The sequence below is a fragment of the Eubalaena glacialis genome, chromosome 19, assembly GCF_028564815.1.
Source record: "Eubalaena glacialis isolate mEubGla1 chromosome 19, mEubGla1.1.hap2.+ XY, whole genome shotgun sequence".
Taxonomy (NCBI): domain Eukaryota; kingdom Metazoa; phylum Chordata; class Mammalia; order Artiodactyla; family Balaenidae; genus Eubalaena; species Eubalaena glacialis.
Window position 1 is genome coordinate 37,998,341 of NC_083734.1, and position 21,105 is coordinate 38,019,445.

Below are 21,105 nucleotides of genomic sequence, written 5' to 3' on the forward strand. Positions count from 1 at the left end.
GGACTCTCCGTCCATCTCGCGTCCTCAGCATCCGTTGGGCTGATTTTTTAAACAATACAAAAACCAAAAGGAGGCTCCCTGGCTCCCTTTCTTCACTGGCATCTGGATGATCCGGAAAGGCGAAGGTGGGTGCGGGGACGGTCCCCGGGGCTGGCCCCGCGCATCCCGAGGCGGCTGTCATGGCGCCCACAATCTCTTCCCTCGCCCTCCCTGCCGCCCGGCCCCAGCGCCATTTTGAGCATCATCCTTGCTTCCCTGTCTCCGTCCCGCGTTCCTCGTTCCTCTTTCGCTGCCTGCAGGCCAAGCGCCTCCCAACGCAGCCCGGGCTTCCCGGGGCTTGTCGCCCGGCCGCTCTTCGGACTCTCCTCCCAACTCCAGGAGCCTTAGGGTGACTGAGGGGCTCGAAGAGCATTGGTGTCCGGCCCCCGCTACATTTTCCACCCGGTCTCCTTTCTTGTCCACTTGGAGGTCAGTTACCATCCCTGGGCACAGGCCCTGCTTCCCCAGAAAACCCCCGACCCCACTCCACTCCTTGGCCCTGCCCACGACCCCAGGAGTCGGGTCCCCAGGGGTCCTGGAAAAAGCTCCTCCAGCCCGCTTGGGGCACTGAGGCGAGAAGCCTAGGAAACCCTAGGACCCCTCCCAATCTAGCTGAACCTCTGCGCCTCCCACCACGACCCCGAAGCCTCTTCTCCTGGCACCCACTTCAGTTGGCAGCGCATCCTCTCCCCCTACGTTTATTTTTAAGCAGAGCCAAAGGCTATCTGTTAGGGGGTGGCAACAAACGCCCAATCTCGTCAGAGCTGCGGGCGGAGAGGCGGGCGGCCAAATAGGTCCCCTTTTGTACCACCCGGGCTTAGTCGGCCCAGGGGCAGACAAACCTGGCGCTGGTCCTGAGGGAGTGAGGGCCGGCCTAGGGGGTGCGAGGAGGAAAGGGGCTGGGTCCCAACACAAACACTCGTTTTCGTATTATAAAGACATTTATTTAATCTATGAAAATAATGTACAATAAATACTTTTCCCTTTTCCTATTATTAAAGAATTTTAATAAATAATCTACGATCTAAAACTTAAAAAAAAAAGAGGAAAATAGGTTCCTCTAGTTCCTTTTAAGAAAGCACACCCCCGCCCCCGCGCCAGAGTTTAATTATTCCTGAGATTTCGTTGGAAGGACTCTACCAAACGGATTTTTTCTGTGTGATTTTTAAAAGACGCCCGAGTGCCCAGTATTTTAAAGAGAGAAGAAAGGAAGTGGATTAAACGGTAATTCAATAATACCTGAATTTTAGCAAAACACATAAAGAAGTCTACACAGCTCGGGGAGGGGGATCCTCGGCAGCCGAGGGGGGCGGGGGTCGAGGGCCGGGAGGAGGAAGCAGGTTATTAGGAGAACTGCAGGTCGATGGCACAGAGGGTGCTGGTGAAGAAGTCCAGCTCTTCCTCGGAAAAGTGAACCGGGCTGTCGAGCGAGCCCTGGAGGCTGGGGGAGAGGCCTCCGGACAGCTGCAGACAGGAGTCGGCCGCGAAGAAGCTGAGGTCGGGGAGGAAAGGTGAATCCTGCCGCTCCGGGAAGGCGTCTTCTGGCAACGGCTCCGGCCCCAGCCCGCCCGCCCTGCGCAGCGCGCCGCCCGGCCTCCGCGCGCCCGCGTCCTCCACGCGAGCTGCCAAAGGCCGGGGGCCCGAGGCGCTCGGAGGCCCCGGCGCGACCTCGGGCGGGTGACAGCAGGCTTCCCGCGCCGCCTGCGAGGCGGTGGGGCGGCCCGGGCTGGTCACGGGCTCCTCGGCGGGCTCGCCGGTGTCCTTCGGCGCGCCGGGGCAGGCTGGCTCCTCGTCGGGCGGCTCTCGGTGCTGCGTCTGCCGCTTGTGCTTCATGCGCCTATTCTGGAACCACACTTTGACCTGCCTCTCGGTGAGGTCCAGCAAGGCCGCTATCTCCACGCGGCGCGGCCGGCACAGGTACTTGTTAAAGTGGAATTCCTTCTCCAGCTCCAGCAGCTGCGTGTTGGTGTAAGCAGTGCGCAGCCTGCGCGCCCCGCCGCCCGCGGCCTCCTGCAGTCCCGGCCCATCTGCAGGGAAAGCGGGCTGGGCGTCAACGCGGGCCGTGACCTTAGCCCAACCTCGACTTGTTTGAAATAAAGACTACCCCATCAGCCCAAAACAATATCAGCAGCACCCCCGCCCTGACCGCTTACGAAAGCGGCTCGCTCCCAAGGCTCTTGCCTTCTTTCCCGTCCCTCTCTCGCCTCCAGACTCGGCCCGGGTCAGGGCAAAGCATTCAGAGAGCCGCCCACGAGCCACGCAGGGGGTGGTAGGAAGCGGTTCCCTTTCTCCCCCAGAACCTCAGAGCCCCCTCCCAGGTCCTCTGAGTGGACCCCTCATTTCGGCACTTTCCAACTCAGCCTGGGGAAGAGGGTTCATAAAGAAAGATTGTTTCTCACCTCCTTTCCTCCCTAGCTCCCTAGCTCTCAAATTCCCCCTCTTCTCCTAGAGCTGGGGTAGATGGGACCGAATCTTTTCCTGCCTCCAGATTCGACCCCAGCCAACAACACTCCTCCACACAGATAAAGGTGAAACCTCAATCAAATCCTTTTCTTCTAGCATAAAAAAAAAATGCTCTTCCCCAACCAGCTTCCAAAATCTGCTGTAGAAAGAAAAAAAAAAAAGTGCAGGCAGCGGCCAGGCCTGAACCCCAGCGGTCTTTTTTGCTTCCTCGTCCCTGGAATCGACGGGGGCAAAGAACCCCAACAGGCTCGCCAGCTTTTCTACCTCCCCCATCGCTCCTTCTCCCCCTTTCTTTCTAGCTGCCCCTCACCCCATCCCTACCGCGCTTACCGACCTGCCGGCGATCCGACCCCGGAGGCCGGGACGGAGGAGGCGGCCGGGGGAGACGTGGCGGATTGGCTGGGTTTCTTGGCGGATTTCTTCTCTTTCATCCAGGGGAACTGAGGGGCCAGGGGGGCGGCGGGGAACGGCGGCGGCGGCAGAGCGGGCCCATCTTCAGCTCGCTTTTGGCTCCCGGGTCTCTGAAGGGTGGAGGCGCCGGGCTGGAGGCTGGGGAAGGTTTGCTCGAAAGGAGGAGGAGGAGGAATTAATGTCGACTCCTTGATTGATGAAGTTTGAAATGTCTCCAAGACAGCGGGGAAGGAAGTCAGACACTCGGCGAGCGATGGCTGGCTGTTTATAAACCCAATCTCCCTCTCAAATTCAAAATTCATGGCTTTCAATGGTGGGGGAGGGGGCCTGCTGGGGGGGCGTCAGGAGGGAGGATCGGAAGGGACCCCCCCTCCTGCCCCCCCCAGGTCTGTGTGATGGAGCGATTTTGGGAGGGGAAGATTTTGCTCTTTTTTTTTTTTTTAATTTTGGGCCTTTATAATTGTATATTGCTGATAAATACAAGCGTATGGGGACTCTCTCTATTAAACCCAGGACTCCGGCGAAATTGCAGGGAATTCATGGTCACGGGACCGGCCTTGGCCAATCGCTTGTCTGGGCCTGGTGGAAAACAGAGAGCATTATTTGCTTTAATTGATTCAAAAACTCTAGAGGACCATGACCTGGACACCATGAGCTCCCCAGTCCTACACTCCCTCTCCCCATGCCTCCCTTTCTCCAGAAAAGCTAAAGGAACCTTTTCCTCATCCCCTTCAGAGAATGGGAGGTTCTGGAATCCCAGGAAACGAGAACCTAAGGGAGAAATCGTCCTCTTCTGCAAATATTTTTAATAGAGTAAATTAAAGCTTTCTTTACAAGGCCAGCAGCATTCTCTTCCCCTCCCCTCCCCACAAAAGGAAGCTGAGTGAGGATCTCAATGTGAGAGGAAGAGGTAGTAAAAAGAGGCTTTCGCCTTTGGGAAAGGTCGGTGTTACCGTGCAGTAAGCAAGAGATTTGCAAGCATCAGCACCACTATCCCCAACCCACCCCCCAAAAGCAACAGATAAATCTTGGGAAATCGACAAGCACTCCTAGGCTGACACAGAGGGGTGAGAGAGATAGTGAGGGGCCCTTTTGCACCTCTGGCCTACATAGCTGTGTGGTCTCAGTTGCATTCTCTGCCCAGCGTTCGCAGCACTACCCCTGCCCCTATGTCTACCTGCCTCCTCACATGGAGGCATCTGCACTCCTCTGTGACACCCCCAACAGACAGGGTCTAAGATGCATATGCACCCACCCACTCAAGCCTCAAGCCTGTATCTGCATCTATATCCAGCAACAGGAACAAGAACCAAGGTAGCCACCGATTTAACTTAGAGAACTCTCAAACCTCAGGTCAATGTATGGGGTGGAGGTGGGGCTTTTCCCTCTAGGAATCCCCCTGCCATTTTTGCCATTGTATTAATTAATATCCCTGACAAGATAGAATTCCCTGAACATGGAGGGGGTGAAAAAATAATGACCACTGAGATGATATTCCATTTCTGGCCCCTGGGGGGAATTGTTGTTGTTTATTTCTTTTCAGAGGATCAAGATAGTATGAACTTTAGGGAGTGCTGTAATTTACTGGAGGGAAGGGATACAAGACTCAGGGCCCCAAGCAATCGGTGGGAAACTAGATCTCAAAGCAGAAAATGAAAAGTCGATCGGGGGTAAGATTTTTAAATAAGTGGGTCAGAGGAACCGAGAGGAGATGAGGCGATCAATCTTAGCCCCCTGACAGCTCCCTCGTATGGCATCAAAGAATTTGGCTCTTTGGGAAAGCAGAGGGAACAGCCGAAATTCCACATCCCTTTAAAAGGCCTGGGGGTGGGGGGTGTTAGCAAAAGAGAAAGGTGATTCTGGGAGAGCAGGGAAACAGATGGGAAATGGGAACAGAGGAAGGGCGCTGGGTTGGGTGGAAAGTTTGTCTGGAGAACTCCCACGGCTCTGGCCTCCCCTCCCCCTCCTTGCTCGCTGCCTCCTAGCAAGAAGGAGAAGACTGGTTAGCAGAGAAATAGCAACTCGGCCGGGAGCTGGAACTAGAAACTTTCTGTCAATGTAACAGACGCGTGGGTGGTGGTGAGTATTCATCCGCGTGGGTGGTGGGTTAGTAAAAAAAGAGAAATCTGAGGAAAAGTGTGGGGTGGAGGAGAGCCAGGAGGAAAAAAGGGGAGCTGGAGGCGAGGGCTGCAGGGCAGGGGGCGGCAAGCTCTGGAGGGTTCAGATCCAAGAGAGCTGCTCTGAAAAACTGGGCAAACTCGCCAGAGACGGTTAGTTGTGTCCAACTCAGCTCCAAATAAAGTAATTTTTGCTACTTGGAGGTGAGGATGGGGGTGGGAGTGGGGAGTAGGCAGAGAAGAATCTGAAGAGTAGTTGTCTGGAAGTTGTGCAGTGAGGCCTGAGAGGGTTCTACCTCCGGCCACCCCCTTGAAAAGCCCTGCAAGTTTTTTTCACAGCCTCTCCAGCTGGCTGCAGGGTTGAGCGCTTCTCTCCGCAACAACTCCGGCTGTCCCTGCAGGAAATACGGCTCTCTCTAACCCTGCTGACAGATTTTATGGCCAGATTAGAGAACAGCAGAAAACTTGGGTGTTAAAAGGGACCAAGAGAACCTTCCTTCCCCGAGACACCGCTTCCCCGCCCCCTTGTTGTGCTGTGAATCTTACAGCACAGATATTTCCCCCTTGACCAGATATTTTCCCCTTCCACCTGCTTAGCTAGGGCCTGAAATCCCTCAGACGGAAGGGTAGGGGACACCAAGCCAAGGCAGCCCTTATTTTTCTTGTTTGCAATTACAATTTCAAGCCAAAGCTCTGTTTTTCAAACTTGAGCTAAACTCTCTGATTTGGCCTGCCTCTCTCCTGCTAGATAAATAATCTATCCACTCTACCCCCAGAGCCAAACATGGCGCTTCATCTAGTTACATCATTCAGAAAATGTTACTCAGGGAAGAGGAAGAGAGAGAGAAAGAAAGAAAGAAAAACCCTTGAGCATTATTTGATCCCAATCAAACTTTGCACGCTCTTATGCCTTTAAGTTATAGCCTGACCCAATGCTAAATTGCTTGCTGCTTGGGTGAGCCTAGTCCAGTTAAAATCCTACTTGGTGGTGGGGGGGGAGTGTAGAATTCAGGTTGCTTTTTTATTGTTATTTATTGTTGCATAAAGACTGTAATTACTAACCTTGGACTGCCAGGATGCAACATAAAAATGAAAATCAGCTCTCGCTTTAAGGCTGAGGGCCTGGAACGATTCTCACCGACACGCCCCCCACCATCACTATCACCAAATATATGCTCCTAATTAAGCAATGCGGGCGCATCGCTTACAATTAGAATTATGCAACTCTTCAGCAAGCAGCCATCGCTTCTCTTTCAACGAATTAGCTCCATATTTCAGCCGCCCTGTCTCCTCGCTCTTATCGGCTCCAGCGACGCGACGGTGACATTTCATCTTTGACAGACTCTCTCTATCCTCGCTCCAATGTGATAAAAGTTTTATGGAGCCACGACTAAGAAATGAAGTTTTCCCAAGGATCGTGGAAACAGAGCAGCACATTAGCCTGGGGACCATTTTATTTACGCTTGGATCCAACAGCTTCTCCTACCCTCCTCCTCTCCCCTTTCCCTGGCAGTGGAAATCAAACACGCCTCCTCTCCCTCCGTCCTGAGTTTTATTTAGTGATTTAATTTCACTTTAGTTTTAAGGTTTGACCTGAGAAGTCTAGGCCTCAGATTTTTTTTTTAGATTAATCATTTTCCTTTGTTTTCATTTCAGACCCAATGGTGGTTGGGCTTCGGGTCACGTGATGACTTCTTTGTCGCTCCGGAAGAGAACTGTGAAGTTTAGGTTGCGTGTAAGAAGCAGTAATGGGCCAAGTTTTTGTTGTTGTCCATGGGGTGGGGCGGGGTGGGGTGGGGTGGGGTGGGGTGGGGTGGAGGGGGTAGGGGGGGCGGTGAGGAGGTTGTGGCCAAAGAAGCAAAAAGACAAAAGACCAATCAAACAGAAAAACTGAGAGGCAAAGAAGCCAAACAGAAAGATGGAGAGAGAGCGCCCAAGTCTCCTTTCCCCCCAAACTTGTTACTTATATTTTAGCTAAAGAAGTTGGCAGAATGTTCCAAGCTTGTGTGAGAAAAACCAAATAAACCTGAGACACAGATGGGGGAGGTAGGGGCCTGAGCAGTAGACTAAAAAGGCCAGGATAGGGTCTTCACCATTCTTCTTCCCTTGGGGGAAATCTGGCAGTCAGCAGCCTGCTGCTCTGCTATCTAAATTGGACCACCAGGACAAGATAAAATTGATAACAGAAAGTTTATTCAAGAATTGTTTGACAGACAACCCTTTTAAGTAAGGAAAAAAGTAACTACAGAAGAACAAAGAAAGTTCCAAGAGAGAATTAACTCTAATTCTACAAATTCAGGACTATACAGTGACAATTAGGAGCTGAGTTCATGCCTTTTAGAACTAATTACAATTGCTCATAAGTACGAGTTTAACATAAATCTACAGCTCTTTTCTAGAGTACAATATAACTAAAATAGCTGGTTTTACATGACAGGGAACACAACATCCTTTATAACAAGTAAATACTAAAAAAAGTACAATTTTTTCCTTTTTCCTCATATAAATACATAATGTAGGGGGATAAATAATACAAAAAAGGAAAATATTTTAACAGGCTATAACCAATAAATATATATGAAAATGTTCACTAGAACACACACTTTTTGAGCAATGCTGGACTCCTGCAGGCCCAGGCATCTCTCACAGTTGTTTTTATATCCATTAAAATGTAAACTCTAAGTGCAACAAAAGTGTCCTGTCCCGGTTGAGCAAGGCACACAGGCCCAGCTGCAGACCCCGCCTGGGACAGACAGTTTGTTAAAATATACCCTGTTTTCACGTTAAGTCAAGAGAGCAACGGAAGAAAAGAAAAGTGTAGAACCTCGTGTCACTGACTGCTTTCTGTGGAGAGAGGGGGATGGACCTGGAGCTGAGATGCGAAGCAGCAGAATGGGCAAACCTTCAGTCCTCACAACTTGCGTGCCCTCACCTCCCAGCTTTGCCATAAAGAAAAAAATATATATATATATATATTTATAATATAGACAGCTCTGACTTTCAGGATCTCTCACCATCCCTGAGCCCTCTGAAGACTGTAATTGATGGGGGCGGGGTATAGATATTAATGTCCTAGAGCAGGAAAAGTGTGGGACTAGAAATGGAGGGAGTGCCCAATCAACCTCAAATCGATTGACAGAAATTTGAGGATTCAGGGAAGTGGGAGGGGTACGTGCTTTGTGCCCTTGGCTTTGAAATATGTTTTAATTTTTTTTTTAAAAAGAGAATTGCCAGGAAAAAAAAAATTCAAGATTTGGGGGAATTACCCACATAGACGGAAGGTAAGTTGGTTGGTTGGCTGGTGATGGTCTAGCCATCTTGTCTGTTTTTTAAAATGTGCTTCTCTGCCTTGTTTCCCTATCTCCTCTTTCTCTACCCCCCTCTCGAGGATGGAATTCCAACTGGGTATTGCTGGAGGCCTAGGATTGATAGGGTCATCTCCAATCTGCTGTAGATTCCTTTCCAATGGGTTGGCAGGCAGACTTAACAAGAGCTGCAGAACTTAAAAAGCAACTTCTCAGGCCAGGGGAAGGGGAAGGATCTCCAGGCCCTTTCTTCCCGGGAGGCCTGACTGCCACCTCCCTGCCTCCTCTTTCAGATCTCCAGGCTGTCCCCCAGAATTCCACAGCCCCCGCCCCTCCTGGATCTCCCCCACCCCAGGACCTGCCCCTCAGCCCTCCCTCTCCCATCACAGGTGTGTTAACTTGGGCGCTTCTTGGATTCTACCCTGAGGAGGAGGCGCATGGTGAGAGGAGAGGTCTGTGTAGGTGGGGTGGGGGTCGCAGGGTCCGTGGTGCTGGCTGGGGGCCATAGGGGGCGCCCCGTTGTAGTCCAGGTTCCCCGAGGGGTGGTGGGAAAGGTGGTTGAGGCCGTAGAGGGAGGGGCCGGCAGGGGGCGGCAGCGGATCCGCGTAGCCGCCCCCGCCCACATACACGGGGCTGCCCTGCATGGTGGGCGTCCCGTAGGCGCCCCCGTTGGCTTGGAGGACATGAGGCTCGTAATCGGGCGCCGGGGTCGGGGGGTACTTCTGAGGGGCGCCGCAGCCTTTGCGGGGGGGCTGGTAGTTGGAGGGCAGCGCATAGGCATTCTGGTGGGCTTTGCCGAAGGCGGGCGGGGACGGGCTCTCGTAGCTGGGGATCATGGAATGCAAGGCGTTCATGAAGCCGGCCGTGGACTGCATGGGCTGCGGGGGGCTGCCAGCGGGGGAGGGGCCCCCCGAAGACGAGGCCAGGCCCTTGGCCTTCTGGTCCTTCTTGTACTTCATGCGCCGGTTCTGGAACCAGATCTTGATTTGCCGCTCGCTGAGGTTCAGCAGGTTGGCCATCTCCACGCGGCGCGGCCGGCACAGGTAGCGGTTGAAGTGGAACTCCTTCTCCAGCTCCACCAGCTGCGCGCTAGTGTACGCCGTCCGCGCCCGTTTGGACGCCGCCGACCCCGGGGGGCTCTTGTCCCCTCCCCCGCCGCCGCCGCCCCCGCCGCCGCCACTGCCTCCTCCGCCTCCGCCGCCGCCGCAGCCCTCTGCTGGATCCGAGGGGGAGGGGTGGGAAGGGGAGAAAATGAAATAAAAGATAATTACTGAACACGCCAAAATTGAATGCATCGTTTCTTAATAAATCCAGGCCTGGACTCGGAGCACCCGCCGCCCTCCCCTTCGCGTCCCCGCCTCCTCCTCTCACCGCCCCCCCACCCGCCCGTCGCATTAGCGGACACTCTATAATAGTGGCATTTATTAAGAGACCTGTTCGCCTCTCGCTGCCCCAGCTTATGAAAATTTGATCATGTCACGCAGACAGAGCCGCATGGCCATTTATTTAGGGCTGGATTTTCTCGCGCACGCTTCCTCCCCCTTATCCCCAGTTCCAGGTGTGGCAGACACTCCTCCCAACCCCACCCCGCCCGGTCCTGTGGACCCGGCAGGTGCCTGAGGAGAACCCCAGGGGGAGTCTGGACATTCTGGGCAGGGCACGGAAATGAGGGGCGAAGAGGCTGTAGTGCCTGGAGGCCAGGACCCCGGGCCGCCCGAGCGACTGTGATTAATGCCCACAGTAATCATCCTTAATAATAATCAATCGTTGACGGCTCTGCGTCTACTGGCAGCGTCTGACTCTGCGGCCTTGCGAAGGGCTGAGGCCGAGCACCTGGACTTCTGGACCTCTCAGAAGCTCAGGTGGAGGGGGCTGGAGGGAGAGGGTGTTGGCGGGGTCAGGGGTCATCAGGTGGTGGGGGGTACGGGGAAATGCGCCGCTGCCGCAGCCACCTGATATTGTTCCCAGGCCGCCGCCTGGGCGCCTAGGGGCTGGGTGCTAGAATAACAGTGACATTCCTGGCCCGGACAAACGCTGACGACGAAGAAGCCAGAGAGCCGGTACCTGTGCCGGGGGAGATGTTTTTCAGCTTGGACGTTTGCCTCGACTCTTTCATCCAGGGAAATATCTGTTTGGTGAGGGTGGAGTTGGAGCCGGGACCGCACTTGGGGGGGCCACTTTTGCTGGGGCCGCCCCCGTTACTGCTGTTGCTAGTGGTACTGGTAGGTGCAGCGCTGGGCGGGGGTGAGCCCGGCGGGGCGGGCAGGGGCTCGGGGGCCAGGCCGGGCCTCATGCAGCTGCCGTTGAGCTCCTTGCTCTTGGCGTGCGGGGTGGCGTTGCCCAGGGACTGCAGCGAGCACGCTGAGCGCTGGTAGTCACCCTCCAGGTGCGTGGCGGCCTGGAAGGGGGGTTGAGGGGGACCGTCGTAGCCGAAGCCATTGCTGCCAGGGTACGAGGAGTAGCCTCCGAAGAGTGCGGCCGCGGCGTTGTCGTAGTACGTGGCTTTCTGCATCGCTGGGCGAGGCCCGGGCGGTGGGTGGCAACTTGCAAGGGCCTGATACCCTCACGACCGGACATTGGCACCCCTGGGGTCACGTGGCTCGCCGGACCCCCCCTCCCCTTTCTGCCCCCCTCCTCCCGGGGTCTGTTCGTAGCGGTTGACCTGCGGGGTGAGAGAAGAGACACAGGGGGAGAAGAGGACTGGGGCTCGAATCCATCTTAGGAACTGAAAAGGGAACTGACATCAATAGGGTTTTTCTTCTCCCCCACCCAACATCTTCACAGCAGATGCTGAGGCCACTTCCTTGAACTGAAATGGATTTTTCTTATTGCAACCCTTTAATTTTAAAAGAAAAAGCCCACCAGTTTTCATTTCCACTCAAAAAATAAGGACTCGACTCCTTTGGGGACTGCCTAGATATAGAATCTTACTATTGCAAGGGACATTGCTTCTCTCCTGCCTGCACACTAGCCCCTGACCTCTCCTCTTCCCTCTCCCTACACCCCCCCCCAATCTGGGATAGGTGTGTGGGGGGGGGGGTTGCAGACTCCAAAATAAAAGCATCATCAACACCGTCCTCTGAGCTGAGAGGCCTCCTGCATTTGCCTCCATCTAGGTTCCTTTCATCCAGAGTCTAGCCTGGAGAAAAAACTGAGTATCTCTGAAAGAGGCAGGAGGGAGAAGCAAGTTGAGCAGGGAACCTTCTGGTGTGAGGGATACTCTCTTTCCCCTCCCACCTCACGAAGACTGCAGCCTGACCTAGAAACTTCCTGAAGATTTTTAACCTCCAGAGCCAGTGGAACTGAGCCTCCTCCATGGCCTTGCTGCAGGTACCAATACCTCCAGTCTGAGTCTTTTCTAGCCAAGTCTGGGACCCCACAGCCAGCAGCCCCCATGGGGCCCCCAAATGGAACAGGATTGTTTCCCTGGCGGGGCTGGTTGGTGCTGTGACCATTTGGCCCAGGTCTCCCCCCACCCTCTGTTTTTTTTTTCATCAGGCTTAATTTTTTCCCCACCCTTTTCTTGACAGTCTGTTTCCTTTGATTTTTCTAAAGAAGAAAAGAAGAAAGAAATTGGATAACTGCTGGACTTTTCTACTGAGAGATGGGAAAGTGCTTTCTAAAACAGAAAATTTTTCCCTAGGAAAAAAAGTAAACAAAGCAATTTGAACAATATTATTCTCTGGGTTGGAAACTGGGTGCCCCTGTTTACTGAAGTTCTCTGAGGCCAAAAAAAAAAAAGATTATTTTAATGCAGGCTTTTAAAAATGTGCTGGAAAAATAAAGGTTCAAGCTGTCATAGGATTTTGTGTATTTCTTCTGAAACTTCTGACTGCATCCCCCCATCTATCTTCCCAACCCCTCACCATCACTTTTCATAAAATGTTAAGACTGACCCTCTCTTCTGACATATGAGTTTGGACTACTTAAATCTCATTCAGCCCAGCTGGTCAACTCCAAAGAAAACTAAAAATAGGAAAATAAAACAAAAAGGAGTGCAGGTGAAGGAAATCCCTCACACACATAAACCCCCTTCTTAATGGCACAGATTTATACTCAAAAGGGAGCTGGGTAGCCTTGAGTTCTGATTGGGTTCTGGGAAGAATTTGTTTCTGGGAAACACGCATGGGTCTGCAAAGCAGCAGGTCCTTCCAGGGAGGAGGACTGGAGTTCAATTGACCAGGCTGACCCAATCCCTTTATTATTATTACCATTAGCCTCTGATGATTTAACCAAAATTAGCTTCGGAGCAGCCCTGGCTGAAGGGGGAATTAATTAACAGGCATCAGTTGAGTTTGTTATTAATAGATAGGAGAATGAAATAAAACTGTTGGAGGGGGTTGGCTGGCTGGGCCCTGGCTTTATTTAGTCTAAACGATTGTTACAGCAGTAATGATGATGATGATGATGATGATAAAACAATAATTTGACTAGACTCCTGGGGCTGAAATTCCTGTCGCTCCCCCTGCAATAAACTCGCAAACCATCGCAGGACCGAGGCCAGGCGAGTGTGGGAAGCAAGAAGCCAGAGACGTGATAGGAAAGAATGGAGATTCCGCTGGCGGCGAGAAAGGGCCGGGAAGGTTTGGGGACAGAGTTAGCCCCTGGCTGCCGCCGCCGGGCTGTCTCGGCTGCTGCTGCCGCGGTGGCTGGCGACGAGCTATGTTGGCCCAAGGAGGCGAAGAGAAAGCGTTCAGGACACGGAAACGGTTAGCAGCGGCAGGTTCCAAGCACACCCGGCCGAGGGCCGAGCCCTAGGGCGGCAGCAAGTTTGGGCGCTGGAGGTAACCGAATTAAAAGACGTCTTAGCAACTCCGCACCGGGACTTTGCCAGGCCGGACTCGGCTGGAGGGCGCAGAGGCCTGGCTGATGGGACAGTGAGAAGAGGGAAAGGTGCCGAGGGGATCCGAGATCTGGGGATCCAGGAAAAGGGGGGGTGGGGAGCAGCTCTACCAAGCCAAACATGTCTATTTCCCGTGCCTCCATGTTGGAAAAATCCAGGCTCCATATGGCTTCTCGGGAGAAAGGGAGGGAGGGAAAGAGACGTGGCTCCCGGCTTCCCCCCAGGGTCTCGCTGAAGAAGGGCGGTGAGCCACCCCAAGAAACCCACCTTTCCAGGCACACCCCCGAAATCCTGGGAGAGTAACAATAGCTGGGAAGCCCTGGGAGAGGGGATAGGCCACCTTCCAGGACTTTTAAAAAAAAATAGAAGGAAGAAAAATAAAAGAACAAAAAAGGAAAAGAGAAAAAGGTTAGGCTCTTCTTAGCAGCGGGGCAAAAATTCAGCCCTGATCTGACTGCTGAAAGAAAAGAGAAGAGAAAAGGAGAGAAGCAGGAAGAGAGAGGGAGAGGGAGGGAGGGAGGGAGGGAGGGAGAGAGAGGGGGAGAGAGAGGGGGAGAGAGAGAGAGAGAGAGAGAGGGAGGGAGAGAGGGAGAGAGGGAGAGAGAGAGAGAGGGAGAGAGAGAGAGAGAGAGTCGCTGCGTGGAAGGAAGCTTAAAGCTTGTGAACTCTTCTTGAACCGAGATTGGAGTCATATGGGCCATAAATCATTGAGACATACTCTCCGCCATTCACAAACTGATAGCCTATTTCAGTCCAGCTTACCTTAGCCACCGATGAGGGGAGAACAGGCAGACATAATATATATTCACATCGAGCCCCAGCGCGAGCGGCAGGCGAGAAATCTCCCCTCCTTGAAGGCAAAGGAAAAAAAGACCACTGTTTAAAGCGGCGTCGCCCCCCTCCCCAATAGCCACCCCGGCTGGGGAGCCTGAGGGGCAGACCGGCCGGAGGAGCCGCGCGGCGTCCGCTTCAATTCACTCGGCTTAGGAGCGGGGGTGCGCAGGAGGGAGGGGGTGGGGGAGCGGGGGAAAAAATAGAAGAAGACCAAAAGGTGCTCGGGCGACTCAGCTCGCTGAGAATCCAGCTCCGGGCTCCGGCACGGCCAAGCCGCCACAGTGTGGTTGCCCTATAAGACTGGTACGCCCTACTCTCCGTAACAATGGCCTCTGCTTTTGCACAGGGAAAAAACACCACACAGACACACACACTCACACACTCACTCACTCACACACACACAAGCTCACACACACCCCCACCTCTCTCCCTTTAGCAAGCTTAGATGCCTGATAAGGAAGGAAGGTGATGGTGGTGATGGGAGAGGGGGGACATTTTGAAACCCCCCCCTCAGTTTTTAAAAAAAAAAGAGTGAGGAAGGAAAGGAGGTAGAGGTTTTGAGTTTTGTCTTTGTTTTTTAAGGACAGGTAAATTTTTAAATTCAGATTTTGGCGGGGGAGGAAGAGGAGTGCAAAGATAAGGCAAAGCCCGTGGAGTTCACAGCTCCCCCCAGCACCACTAGTAAACCCTTCCTCTAATTGGAGAAGTAGCTTGGGAGGCCCTAGCCTGGGGGGGGGCGTTTCCTGGGTGTCCCTCTGCATTCATTCGCAGTGGGAACACTAGGACTTTTTTTTTTTTAAGTAGTTTCACTCTTGCGGGACTGGTGGCTGCGTCTCTGGCCCTCTGGCTCTGTCTCCCTCCTTCCGAGTCTCCCAGTCTCTGTTTCTTTGCTCCCCCACACCCTCTCTATTCCTCCTCTATCCCGGCAAATCTCCTGGCCCAGTTTCCAACCTGTGTGGGAGGGTGGGGAGCCAGACCTCTCTTTTCTTTTTAACAGACCACCCCCCCCCAATTTCTGAGAGCAGACAACAAGCGGTGAGTGATTATTTTAAAAATCCAGACCATCTTGTAGGAGGAGGGGGGTTGAGGAGAGGGTGACAAAAGGAGGACCTTGTGTTTAGCTTGAGTTCCAGACACGGCTGCCAATAGAGAGGCTGTAAGAACTGCATGAAGAAGTTTCTGTTGAGATTCTCACCTCTGGATAGGCAGAAGGGGCTAAGAGGTGATAAGGACATTTGTACTTCTAAGAAAATGAGAAGAACCAGCAAAATGGTTTAATTTTAAATGCACTGGCAGAAGAGATGGAGGATAGTTATTTATATTATTATTATTCAGAACAAACCTGTTAATATCTCTTAGCTCTGCAAGATTTAGGACTCTTGGAACAGGTGAGGAAGACTACAAAAGCTCAACTTTTCTTCGGGTGTGTTTTAGAAGGGCAGGAAAAGGCGAGGAGGCCTGTAGGAGGAAGACAGGAGGCAAGAATGTAGGTGTCTGCAGATTTGGGGTGGGGGTGGGGAAGAGCCATTCCTGGCGGAGGAAAAAGACAAAAAGAGCACCAGGACTTTTCCAAAAGCAGGAGTGTCTGCAACTCCGCCGAACTGCTGACTCGGGCTTAGAGGATAAAATAGAAGGCCGACAGTCTCTCTGTTCTACAAAGGCAGCTTGGAAAACTTGTTCTCTTAACTTCTCCGTAGACAGAGCCAGCCACTACCTTGTGACCTCCTGGTTAGAATCCTTGGCTTTTGCCTCCTCCCATCTGGATGCACCAGGAGAGAAGGGACTGGGAGAACAAAGGTGAGAGATGGTTTCCAGCTGTTGTCTCCCCTCCAGGAGAGGGTGGCTGTGTCTGGCAAAGCTTCCCTCACACCCCATAGCTCCCCACTCACAGGCTTTTCTTTGGGCTGAGAAAGGGTCCTACTATCTACTCTCGTAGGGGTGGTCCCCGGTTTCCTCCGGCCCCCACTTCTTTCAGGCCCACTAAGTCAGGCTTCGTGGGCTGGAGCAGCCAGTTTCCTGGGGCCCTGCTGAATGGGTGTGGAGGGGGGAACCCATGGCCTCCCTACCCTCCAGCAAGGAACTGCATGAAAAGTCTCCCGCTGTGATGTCCTGAGGATCCTGCCGTCTGCCTAGAGAGTTGGTGGCTGAGGGAAGTGTGGTGGGGAGGTGAAGACGGAAGGTGGAAGCCATTTTCTGTATTTATTAGTCGTATCAAGAAAAGAAAATGCCCAAGCCAGACCCAGTGCTGGTGCTCAAGCCAGGACCCTCAGAGAAAGCAGTCAGGGCTACAAAGAATCTGTCCTGAGATCTCTGGACCCTGGTTAGAGACCTGCTGGATTGGACCTTATATAGCTTTGGGCCTGGTGGGTCAGGGACTTGCCCATGGCGGCTTCTAGAGGCTTTAGAGAACAGCACCTTTGGGTCTTTTCCTCCCCAAATTAAAAAGTCAAGAATGTACCTCAGACCCTCCAACTCTCCTAGCCGTTGCTACCACTAGCTAGAGAAGGTCATTGTGAAATTAAGAGAAGAGGAGGACCTGTTCACTTGTGGGACTGCACAGCTTTGCCCCAAGGAATAAAAAGAGAGCCCAGGGGGCACACAATTAGCTGCGGGCCTGCAGGAGGATCGGCCTGAAGCTGAGCTGAGGGGAGAGGGGGAGAGGAGTTTTCCAGAGACAGCAGGGGACCCCTCCCCTCTCAGAGCTTCAACTCATGTGGTCCCTTCTGGCTACACAAGGAGGTGGGGTGCAGTGGGGTAGGAGCAAAAAGAAGGGCTGGGAGGAAGAGAGCTAACCTGGAGAAGATTTTCAGAGCACACGTACCCCCAAATGTGGTAGGAAATGGGGTGGGGGCTTCTTAAGGAATTCTGAGAGCAGAGCCCATTCGAAATGCTTGGGACGCAATTAGATCCCAGTTTGGTTTCTTTCTTGCCTTTTTTATCCCTTTCTTGGAGATTTCTGGCTGGCCAATTGCCCCTGTTTGGGGCTGGGAAGGTGGCGGGTGGATGGTAGAACTGGCAACCCCAGGACACCCATTTCGTTTGAGGTGTTGCTGCAGGCTGGGGACCTTCCAAACTTCAGGGGATAGGGCAGGGGCAGTGAGGAGCCTGGGCAGGGACCTTGGGGTGGGAAACACCAGAGGGGTCTGAGGGAAGACTTTGAGGTCTGGAAAAGGAGGAGAGAGGGATTTATCACCCCTGACAGTGAAGTCGTGATTTAGGTGCAGACTAGAGAGAGAAGAGGGAACGATCTCTTCCTGGATTCAAGGAGGGAAACTTGAGCAACTTACCATGTGTGAGAGACAGAGAGGGAGAGAACATGAAAAGGAAAAATTGAGAGAAAGATTAAGACACAGGTAACTTAGTGTAATCTAATAAGGGCAGAAATTAATAATATAGGCAAAAATCAGAGAAAATGTCCCCCTTCCTAGACATTCTTTCCTCTCAGATTCAGTTTCTCCAGAGCTAGCACACTCGCTCCCGCACTCCCCTCCCCCACTCCTAATCTGTACCCAGTACCAGGGGACCTGGCCCTTAAAACCCCCTTGAGGGATCACTGGGCGCCCATCCTTCAAGGCCTTTGGGGATCATGTCTCTCCCCCAAAAAACCATCAAAGAGCAAACGAAAATTCTCCTCTCAATAAGGACAAACTGGCTGGCTCCCTTAAAATCGATTTCTGATATCAGCCTTGGGATGACCAAGGATTCCCTCCTCCCCCAAGCCCCCAGCTCAGCCAGCGCCAAATTCGCCTGGCCCGCTGGGCTCCCTGAGAAGCCGGGACCTGGGAGTCAGGGAGGGGGCTGGCGGCAAGGCTTTTAGCGATCTCTTTCTTTCTGGTCCAGTCTGGGTTCCCAGTCCCACACTCTTCCAGCTTCACTGCCCAACTTTGTGGCCACGGCAGAGTCGTGAAAAGTTCACACACACACCCGAATCTCCATCGCTTTCAAATATTAATAAAGATTTCCAAGCTGGGTGTTGTAAAATGGGAATTGCTACTGCAAATCGCTCTTGGTATTTGGATCCCCAACTCCCATCTCTCTAAGATGCCCGAGCGGGAGGGAACAAAGGGGCTGAGGAAACGAGAAGATTCCGAGCCTGGGCGGAGGCCCGTGTAGACCCGGCTCAGTAGAAGCTGAGATTGAAAGAAGAAAACGGCCGCTAAGATTGGAGAAGAAAAATCCGAGCTGAACTCTCCCCTCACCCCAGGCGTGGGAGCGCGAAAAGGAGGCAGGACAAAACAGGGTAGCCACGAGGGTTTGCAAAGTCTGCTCGGTGACCAAGGAGGCCGCGCCAGTGGCTGATGGTGCTTAAGGCAAAGTCGGGAGTTGGGAGCTGGCGGCGCCTGGATGGGAATGATCCTGACTGAATCGGGGGTCCCGCCTCATCTAGAAGCTCTGTCCTGCCCTGGCAAACCCCACCCCGGCGGATGTGGAGACAAAGGTGGGCAGAGTGGAGAAGGCAAGAAGGAGAGGGGAGAATCTTGGACAGCTTGGGGAAGGGTGGGAGTGGGCGTGGGGTGGGGTTTGCTGGGGAAGGAACAGAGAAGCAGACAAGAGAGGAACAGGGCCCAGCCCGCTGTGAGGGACTGCGCAGGTCTCTCCTGACAGATTGGATGTCTCTCCCAGTGACCTCTGTTCAGCAGGCAATAACTCACCGGATTAATGACCAATCAGCGGAAGGCCTCCCGAATTGCCTCCGAATATAAAAAGTCAGAATGGGATAGGGCCAGAATCTGGGCCTCCCGGCCCTTTTGGTTTTTTTCTTTCTCTCTCTCTCAAATAGGGTTTGGGGTGAGGCTCTAAGAAATGGATTATATGGCCAGAGACTCTGATTTCCAGAACCCCAAAGATGAATTTGTTTCTCATCTCTTCCCACTTCCTCCACCAGAATTCATATCCTTGACCACACTTCCCAAGGCAGCCTGGAAGCCTTCCCTCCTCTGTTGGCCTCCTCATATCCCTGATCCTACAAGAAATCTCCCTTCTCACAACCATGCAACTTCCAAGAAGCCCCCATCTCTTTTGAATCTTATTTTATTTTTTCCCAGTTAGGAGAAGAGATGGAAAATAAGAGCAAGAATAGGACAGGGGTCATCCACCTTGCAGGCCTTCTCTGTCCTGGCTGCCCTGGGAGGAGACCTGGTATAGTGCTGTGGTAGCCTGTGTGTGTCCTCTCCCAAGAAGAGGGGGCCCAAAGGCCCAGGGGTCAGGATCAGGCTGGATGTAGTGGTGGTGGTGGCCTGCTGTCATAGAATCTAAATTCTGAAACCACAAATCAGTATAGTTGGCTATACTGCCAACAACTCCAGCCTCAGCTCCCATGCCTGGCGGGGAAAGTGCCTTTCTCTGAAAGGCTGAGCACCCCCTCCAAATGCCAATCCCAGCCCAACCCACCCAGCTAGCCCCTCCCACTGCCTTCCATCTCCATTGCTCTAGGCCTGGGCTTCTCCTCTGCTGAGAATAAGGACACCTTCAGGAGGAGGAATGGTCCAGATTCCAATGGATTTCTTAGAGCCAGTCTGAGTAACCATGCACTGCTCTGGGCATATGCAAACTCCCTGTATATTGCAAATATGCATGCAGTGACCTATACCCAGATGCCCACAGAACTCCAGGACACAAAAGGGAGCTGCTCCTAAGCACTAGAGAGTTACTCAAGGTCAGAACTGGGAAGAACTCAGGGAGTGTCCTGTCCAACCCTGCCATTGTCAAAGATAAACTGAGGTCCAGAGCCAGGAAGTGGTTTGTCTAAAGCCATACTTGGGATAGGCTTGGAAGTCAGGAGGCTTGGATTCTAGGTGGTCCAGATTGGCTGTGTGCTCTGAAGCAGAGAATTCATTGGGCCTCAGTTGTCCCCTTCTGTAAAGCCAGATCCTGTGTGGAGGGGAGGGCTTGGGCTAAATGATCTTCCAAGGTCCCTTTTTTGGGCTGACAGTTTGTGGTTCTCTGTGTACTGATGTAAAAGTGAGTGACAATAAGCAGTAATAAACTGAGTTCAGACAGTAATGGGCATCATCTTGGCCAAAGGCAGACTATTTCCTCTTGGGATTTAAATGCTTACACTGCCACAACTGAGTACCAGCCCCACTCCTGGTCCTCCTTGTCCCCTCAGAGGCTGGTGCACTGGTTTTTACTGCTCTTCTGTGTCAGGGGTGGGTTATTCTTCAAATCAAAAGTGCTATTTTTGGACACAGCAACCTGAGCAGTAAATAATTAATTTGTGTAATTAGAAGAGGAAGGCTTAAACCTGACAATTTTTAACCAGGAGTCAATGCACCCATTGTACCAGCCTGGCCTTCTCACCCGACCAACCCCCAACACTGCCCACACACCTACCAGCTTCCCCAACTGCCTCCCCCAATTGGGAGACCAGCATTCCCAAGACTGCCAGCAGGGTTCATGGAATCAGACTCTGCTCCCTCCCCAACAAAGTTCCATTCTCTGCCTTCTCCCCTACAGAAATTGGTCTGCCTGCAGCTGCCCCTCACAGCTTGCTTTCCTGACCCCCTAAAGCTGTGCTGGGCTCCAGGTCCAGGCTCTCTGCTCGTGGGACACATGTAATCTACCTCCCCTGCTCAAGATGCCCCAACAATTCAGGGAGTTTGCGTTTCAAGAAACTCCCATTAATATCAATTTACTTCACTGAAACCTCGGGTTCTTCATCAAGTTGATGATTTATGATAAAATCAATAAATTACAGCCACTTAGGTCCCAGCCGCTTCCTCTCAGATTTCATTGGTGCGGGGCCCAAGTGTCTGGTGGAAAAATGCAAGTTTAGCTGGAGGCGAGGAAAGATAATTCTGCGGCTGAGAAAATTTAATGCAAAACAACTTCCAGGCAAAGCCGGGCGTCTGGACAGAAATGCAAGAGCCACCAGTTGGCCTGCGGAAATAACTATCTGGGGGTCAAAATATTTTTCTCCCCACCTCCATCATCCTGTATGGCTCCTTTGCTCTGTTCCCCTTTGTGCTCACCCGTCCCCTCCCAAACAGACTTCGGGGGAGTTTGAGCAGTACTGGTGGCACCCAAGCCAGCCTCAAACCAACATCCCCTACCACTGCAGGCCTTTTTCTCCACTACCCTACCCTACCTTTCC

At 52.8% G+C, this 21,105-nt stretch overlaps 2 protein-coding genes and 2 long non-coding RNA genes across 8 annotated transcripts in view; 2 read left to right on the forward strand and 2 right to left on the reverse strand.

The window, feature by feature from the left end:
- Nucleotides 1-1,287: 1,287 nt before the first annotated feature.
- HOXB2 (homeobox B2) lies at nucleotides 1,288-3,380 on the reverse strand. Its single transcript, XM_061175638.1, has 2 exons — nucleotides 2,837-3,380; nucleotides 1,288-2,066 (listed from the first exon to the last, which is right to left on the reverse strand). The coding sequence occupies exons 1-2, from the start codon at nucleotides 3,213-3,215 to the stop codon at nucleotides 1,384-1,386; spliced, it is 1,062 nt and encodes a 353-aa protein (XP_061031621.1). The 5' UTR covers nucleotides 3,216-3,380; the 3' UTR covers nucleotides 1,288-1,383.
- A 1,248-nt stretch (nucleotides 3,381-4,628) lies between these two features.
- Nucleotides 4,629-9,609, forward strand: LOC133080552 (uncharacterized). Of its 2 annotated transcripts, XR_009698534.1 has the most exons (4): nucleotides 4,629-4,992; nucleotides 6,687-6,765; nucleotides 8,254-8,311; nucleotides 8,629-9,609. It is a non-coding gene; the product is annotated as an uncharacterized LOC133080552 (long non-coding RNA). The 2 variants fall into 2 exon arrangements; XR_009698533.1 differs by having other exon boundaries at nucleotides 4,639-4,992; nucleotides 8,254-9,609.
- The window catches only part of HOXB3 (homeobox B3), a 53,913-nt gene continuing 40,090 nt past the window's right edge, over nucleotides 7,283-21,105 (reverse strand). For 2 of the 3 annotated variants that reach the window (XM_061176503.1, XM_061176502.1), the window contains exons 3-5: nucleotides 13,941-14,028; nucleotides 10,400-10,997; nucleotides 7,283-9,551 (exon numbers count right to left, since the gene is read on the reverse strand). In XM_061176503.1, coding sequence (XP_061032486.1) covers nucleotides 8,719-9,551; nucleotides 10,400-10,847 — 1,281 coding nt within the window. In that variant the 5' untranslated portion in view covers nucleotides 10,848-10,997; nucleotides 13,941-14,028 and the 3' untranslated portion in view covers nucleotides 7,283-8,718. The remainder of the gene's footprint in view (nucleotides 9,552-10,399; nucleotides 10,998-13,940; nucleotides 14,029-21,105) is intronic. The other variant, XM_061176504.1, reaches the window with a different exon arrangement.
- Nucleotides 10,267-12,112, forward strand: LOC133080553 (uncharacterized). 2 transcript variants are annotated; one of them, XR_009698536.1, is made up of 3 exons: nucleotides 10,267-10,557; nucleotides 11,452-11,665; nucleotides 11,866-12,112. It is a non-coding gene; the product is annotated as an uncharacterized LOC133080553 (long non-coding RNA). The 2 variants fall into 2 exon arrangements; XR_009698535.1 differs by having other exon boundaries at nucleotides 10,267-10,470.

Excerpts from the sequence above, each read along its gene's own strand:
- HOXB2 (XM_061175638.1), bottom strand. The coding sequence starts at position 3,215 with ATGAATTTTGAATTTGAGAGGGAGATTGGGTTTATAAACAGCCAGCCA. Across the intron at positions 2,067-2,836 it reads CGGGGTCGGATCGCCGGCAG|ATGGGCCGGGACTGCAGGAG; the intron begins GTCGGTAAGCGC and ends CTTTCCCTGCAG.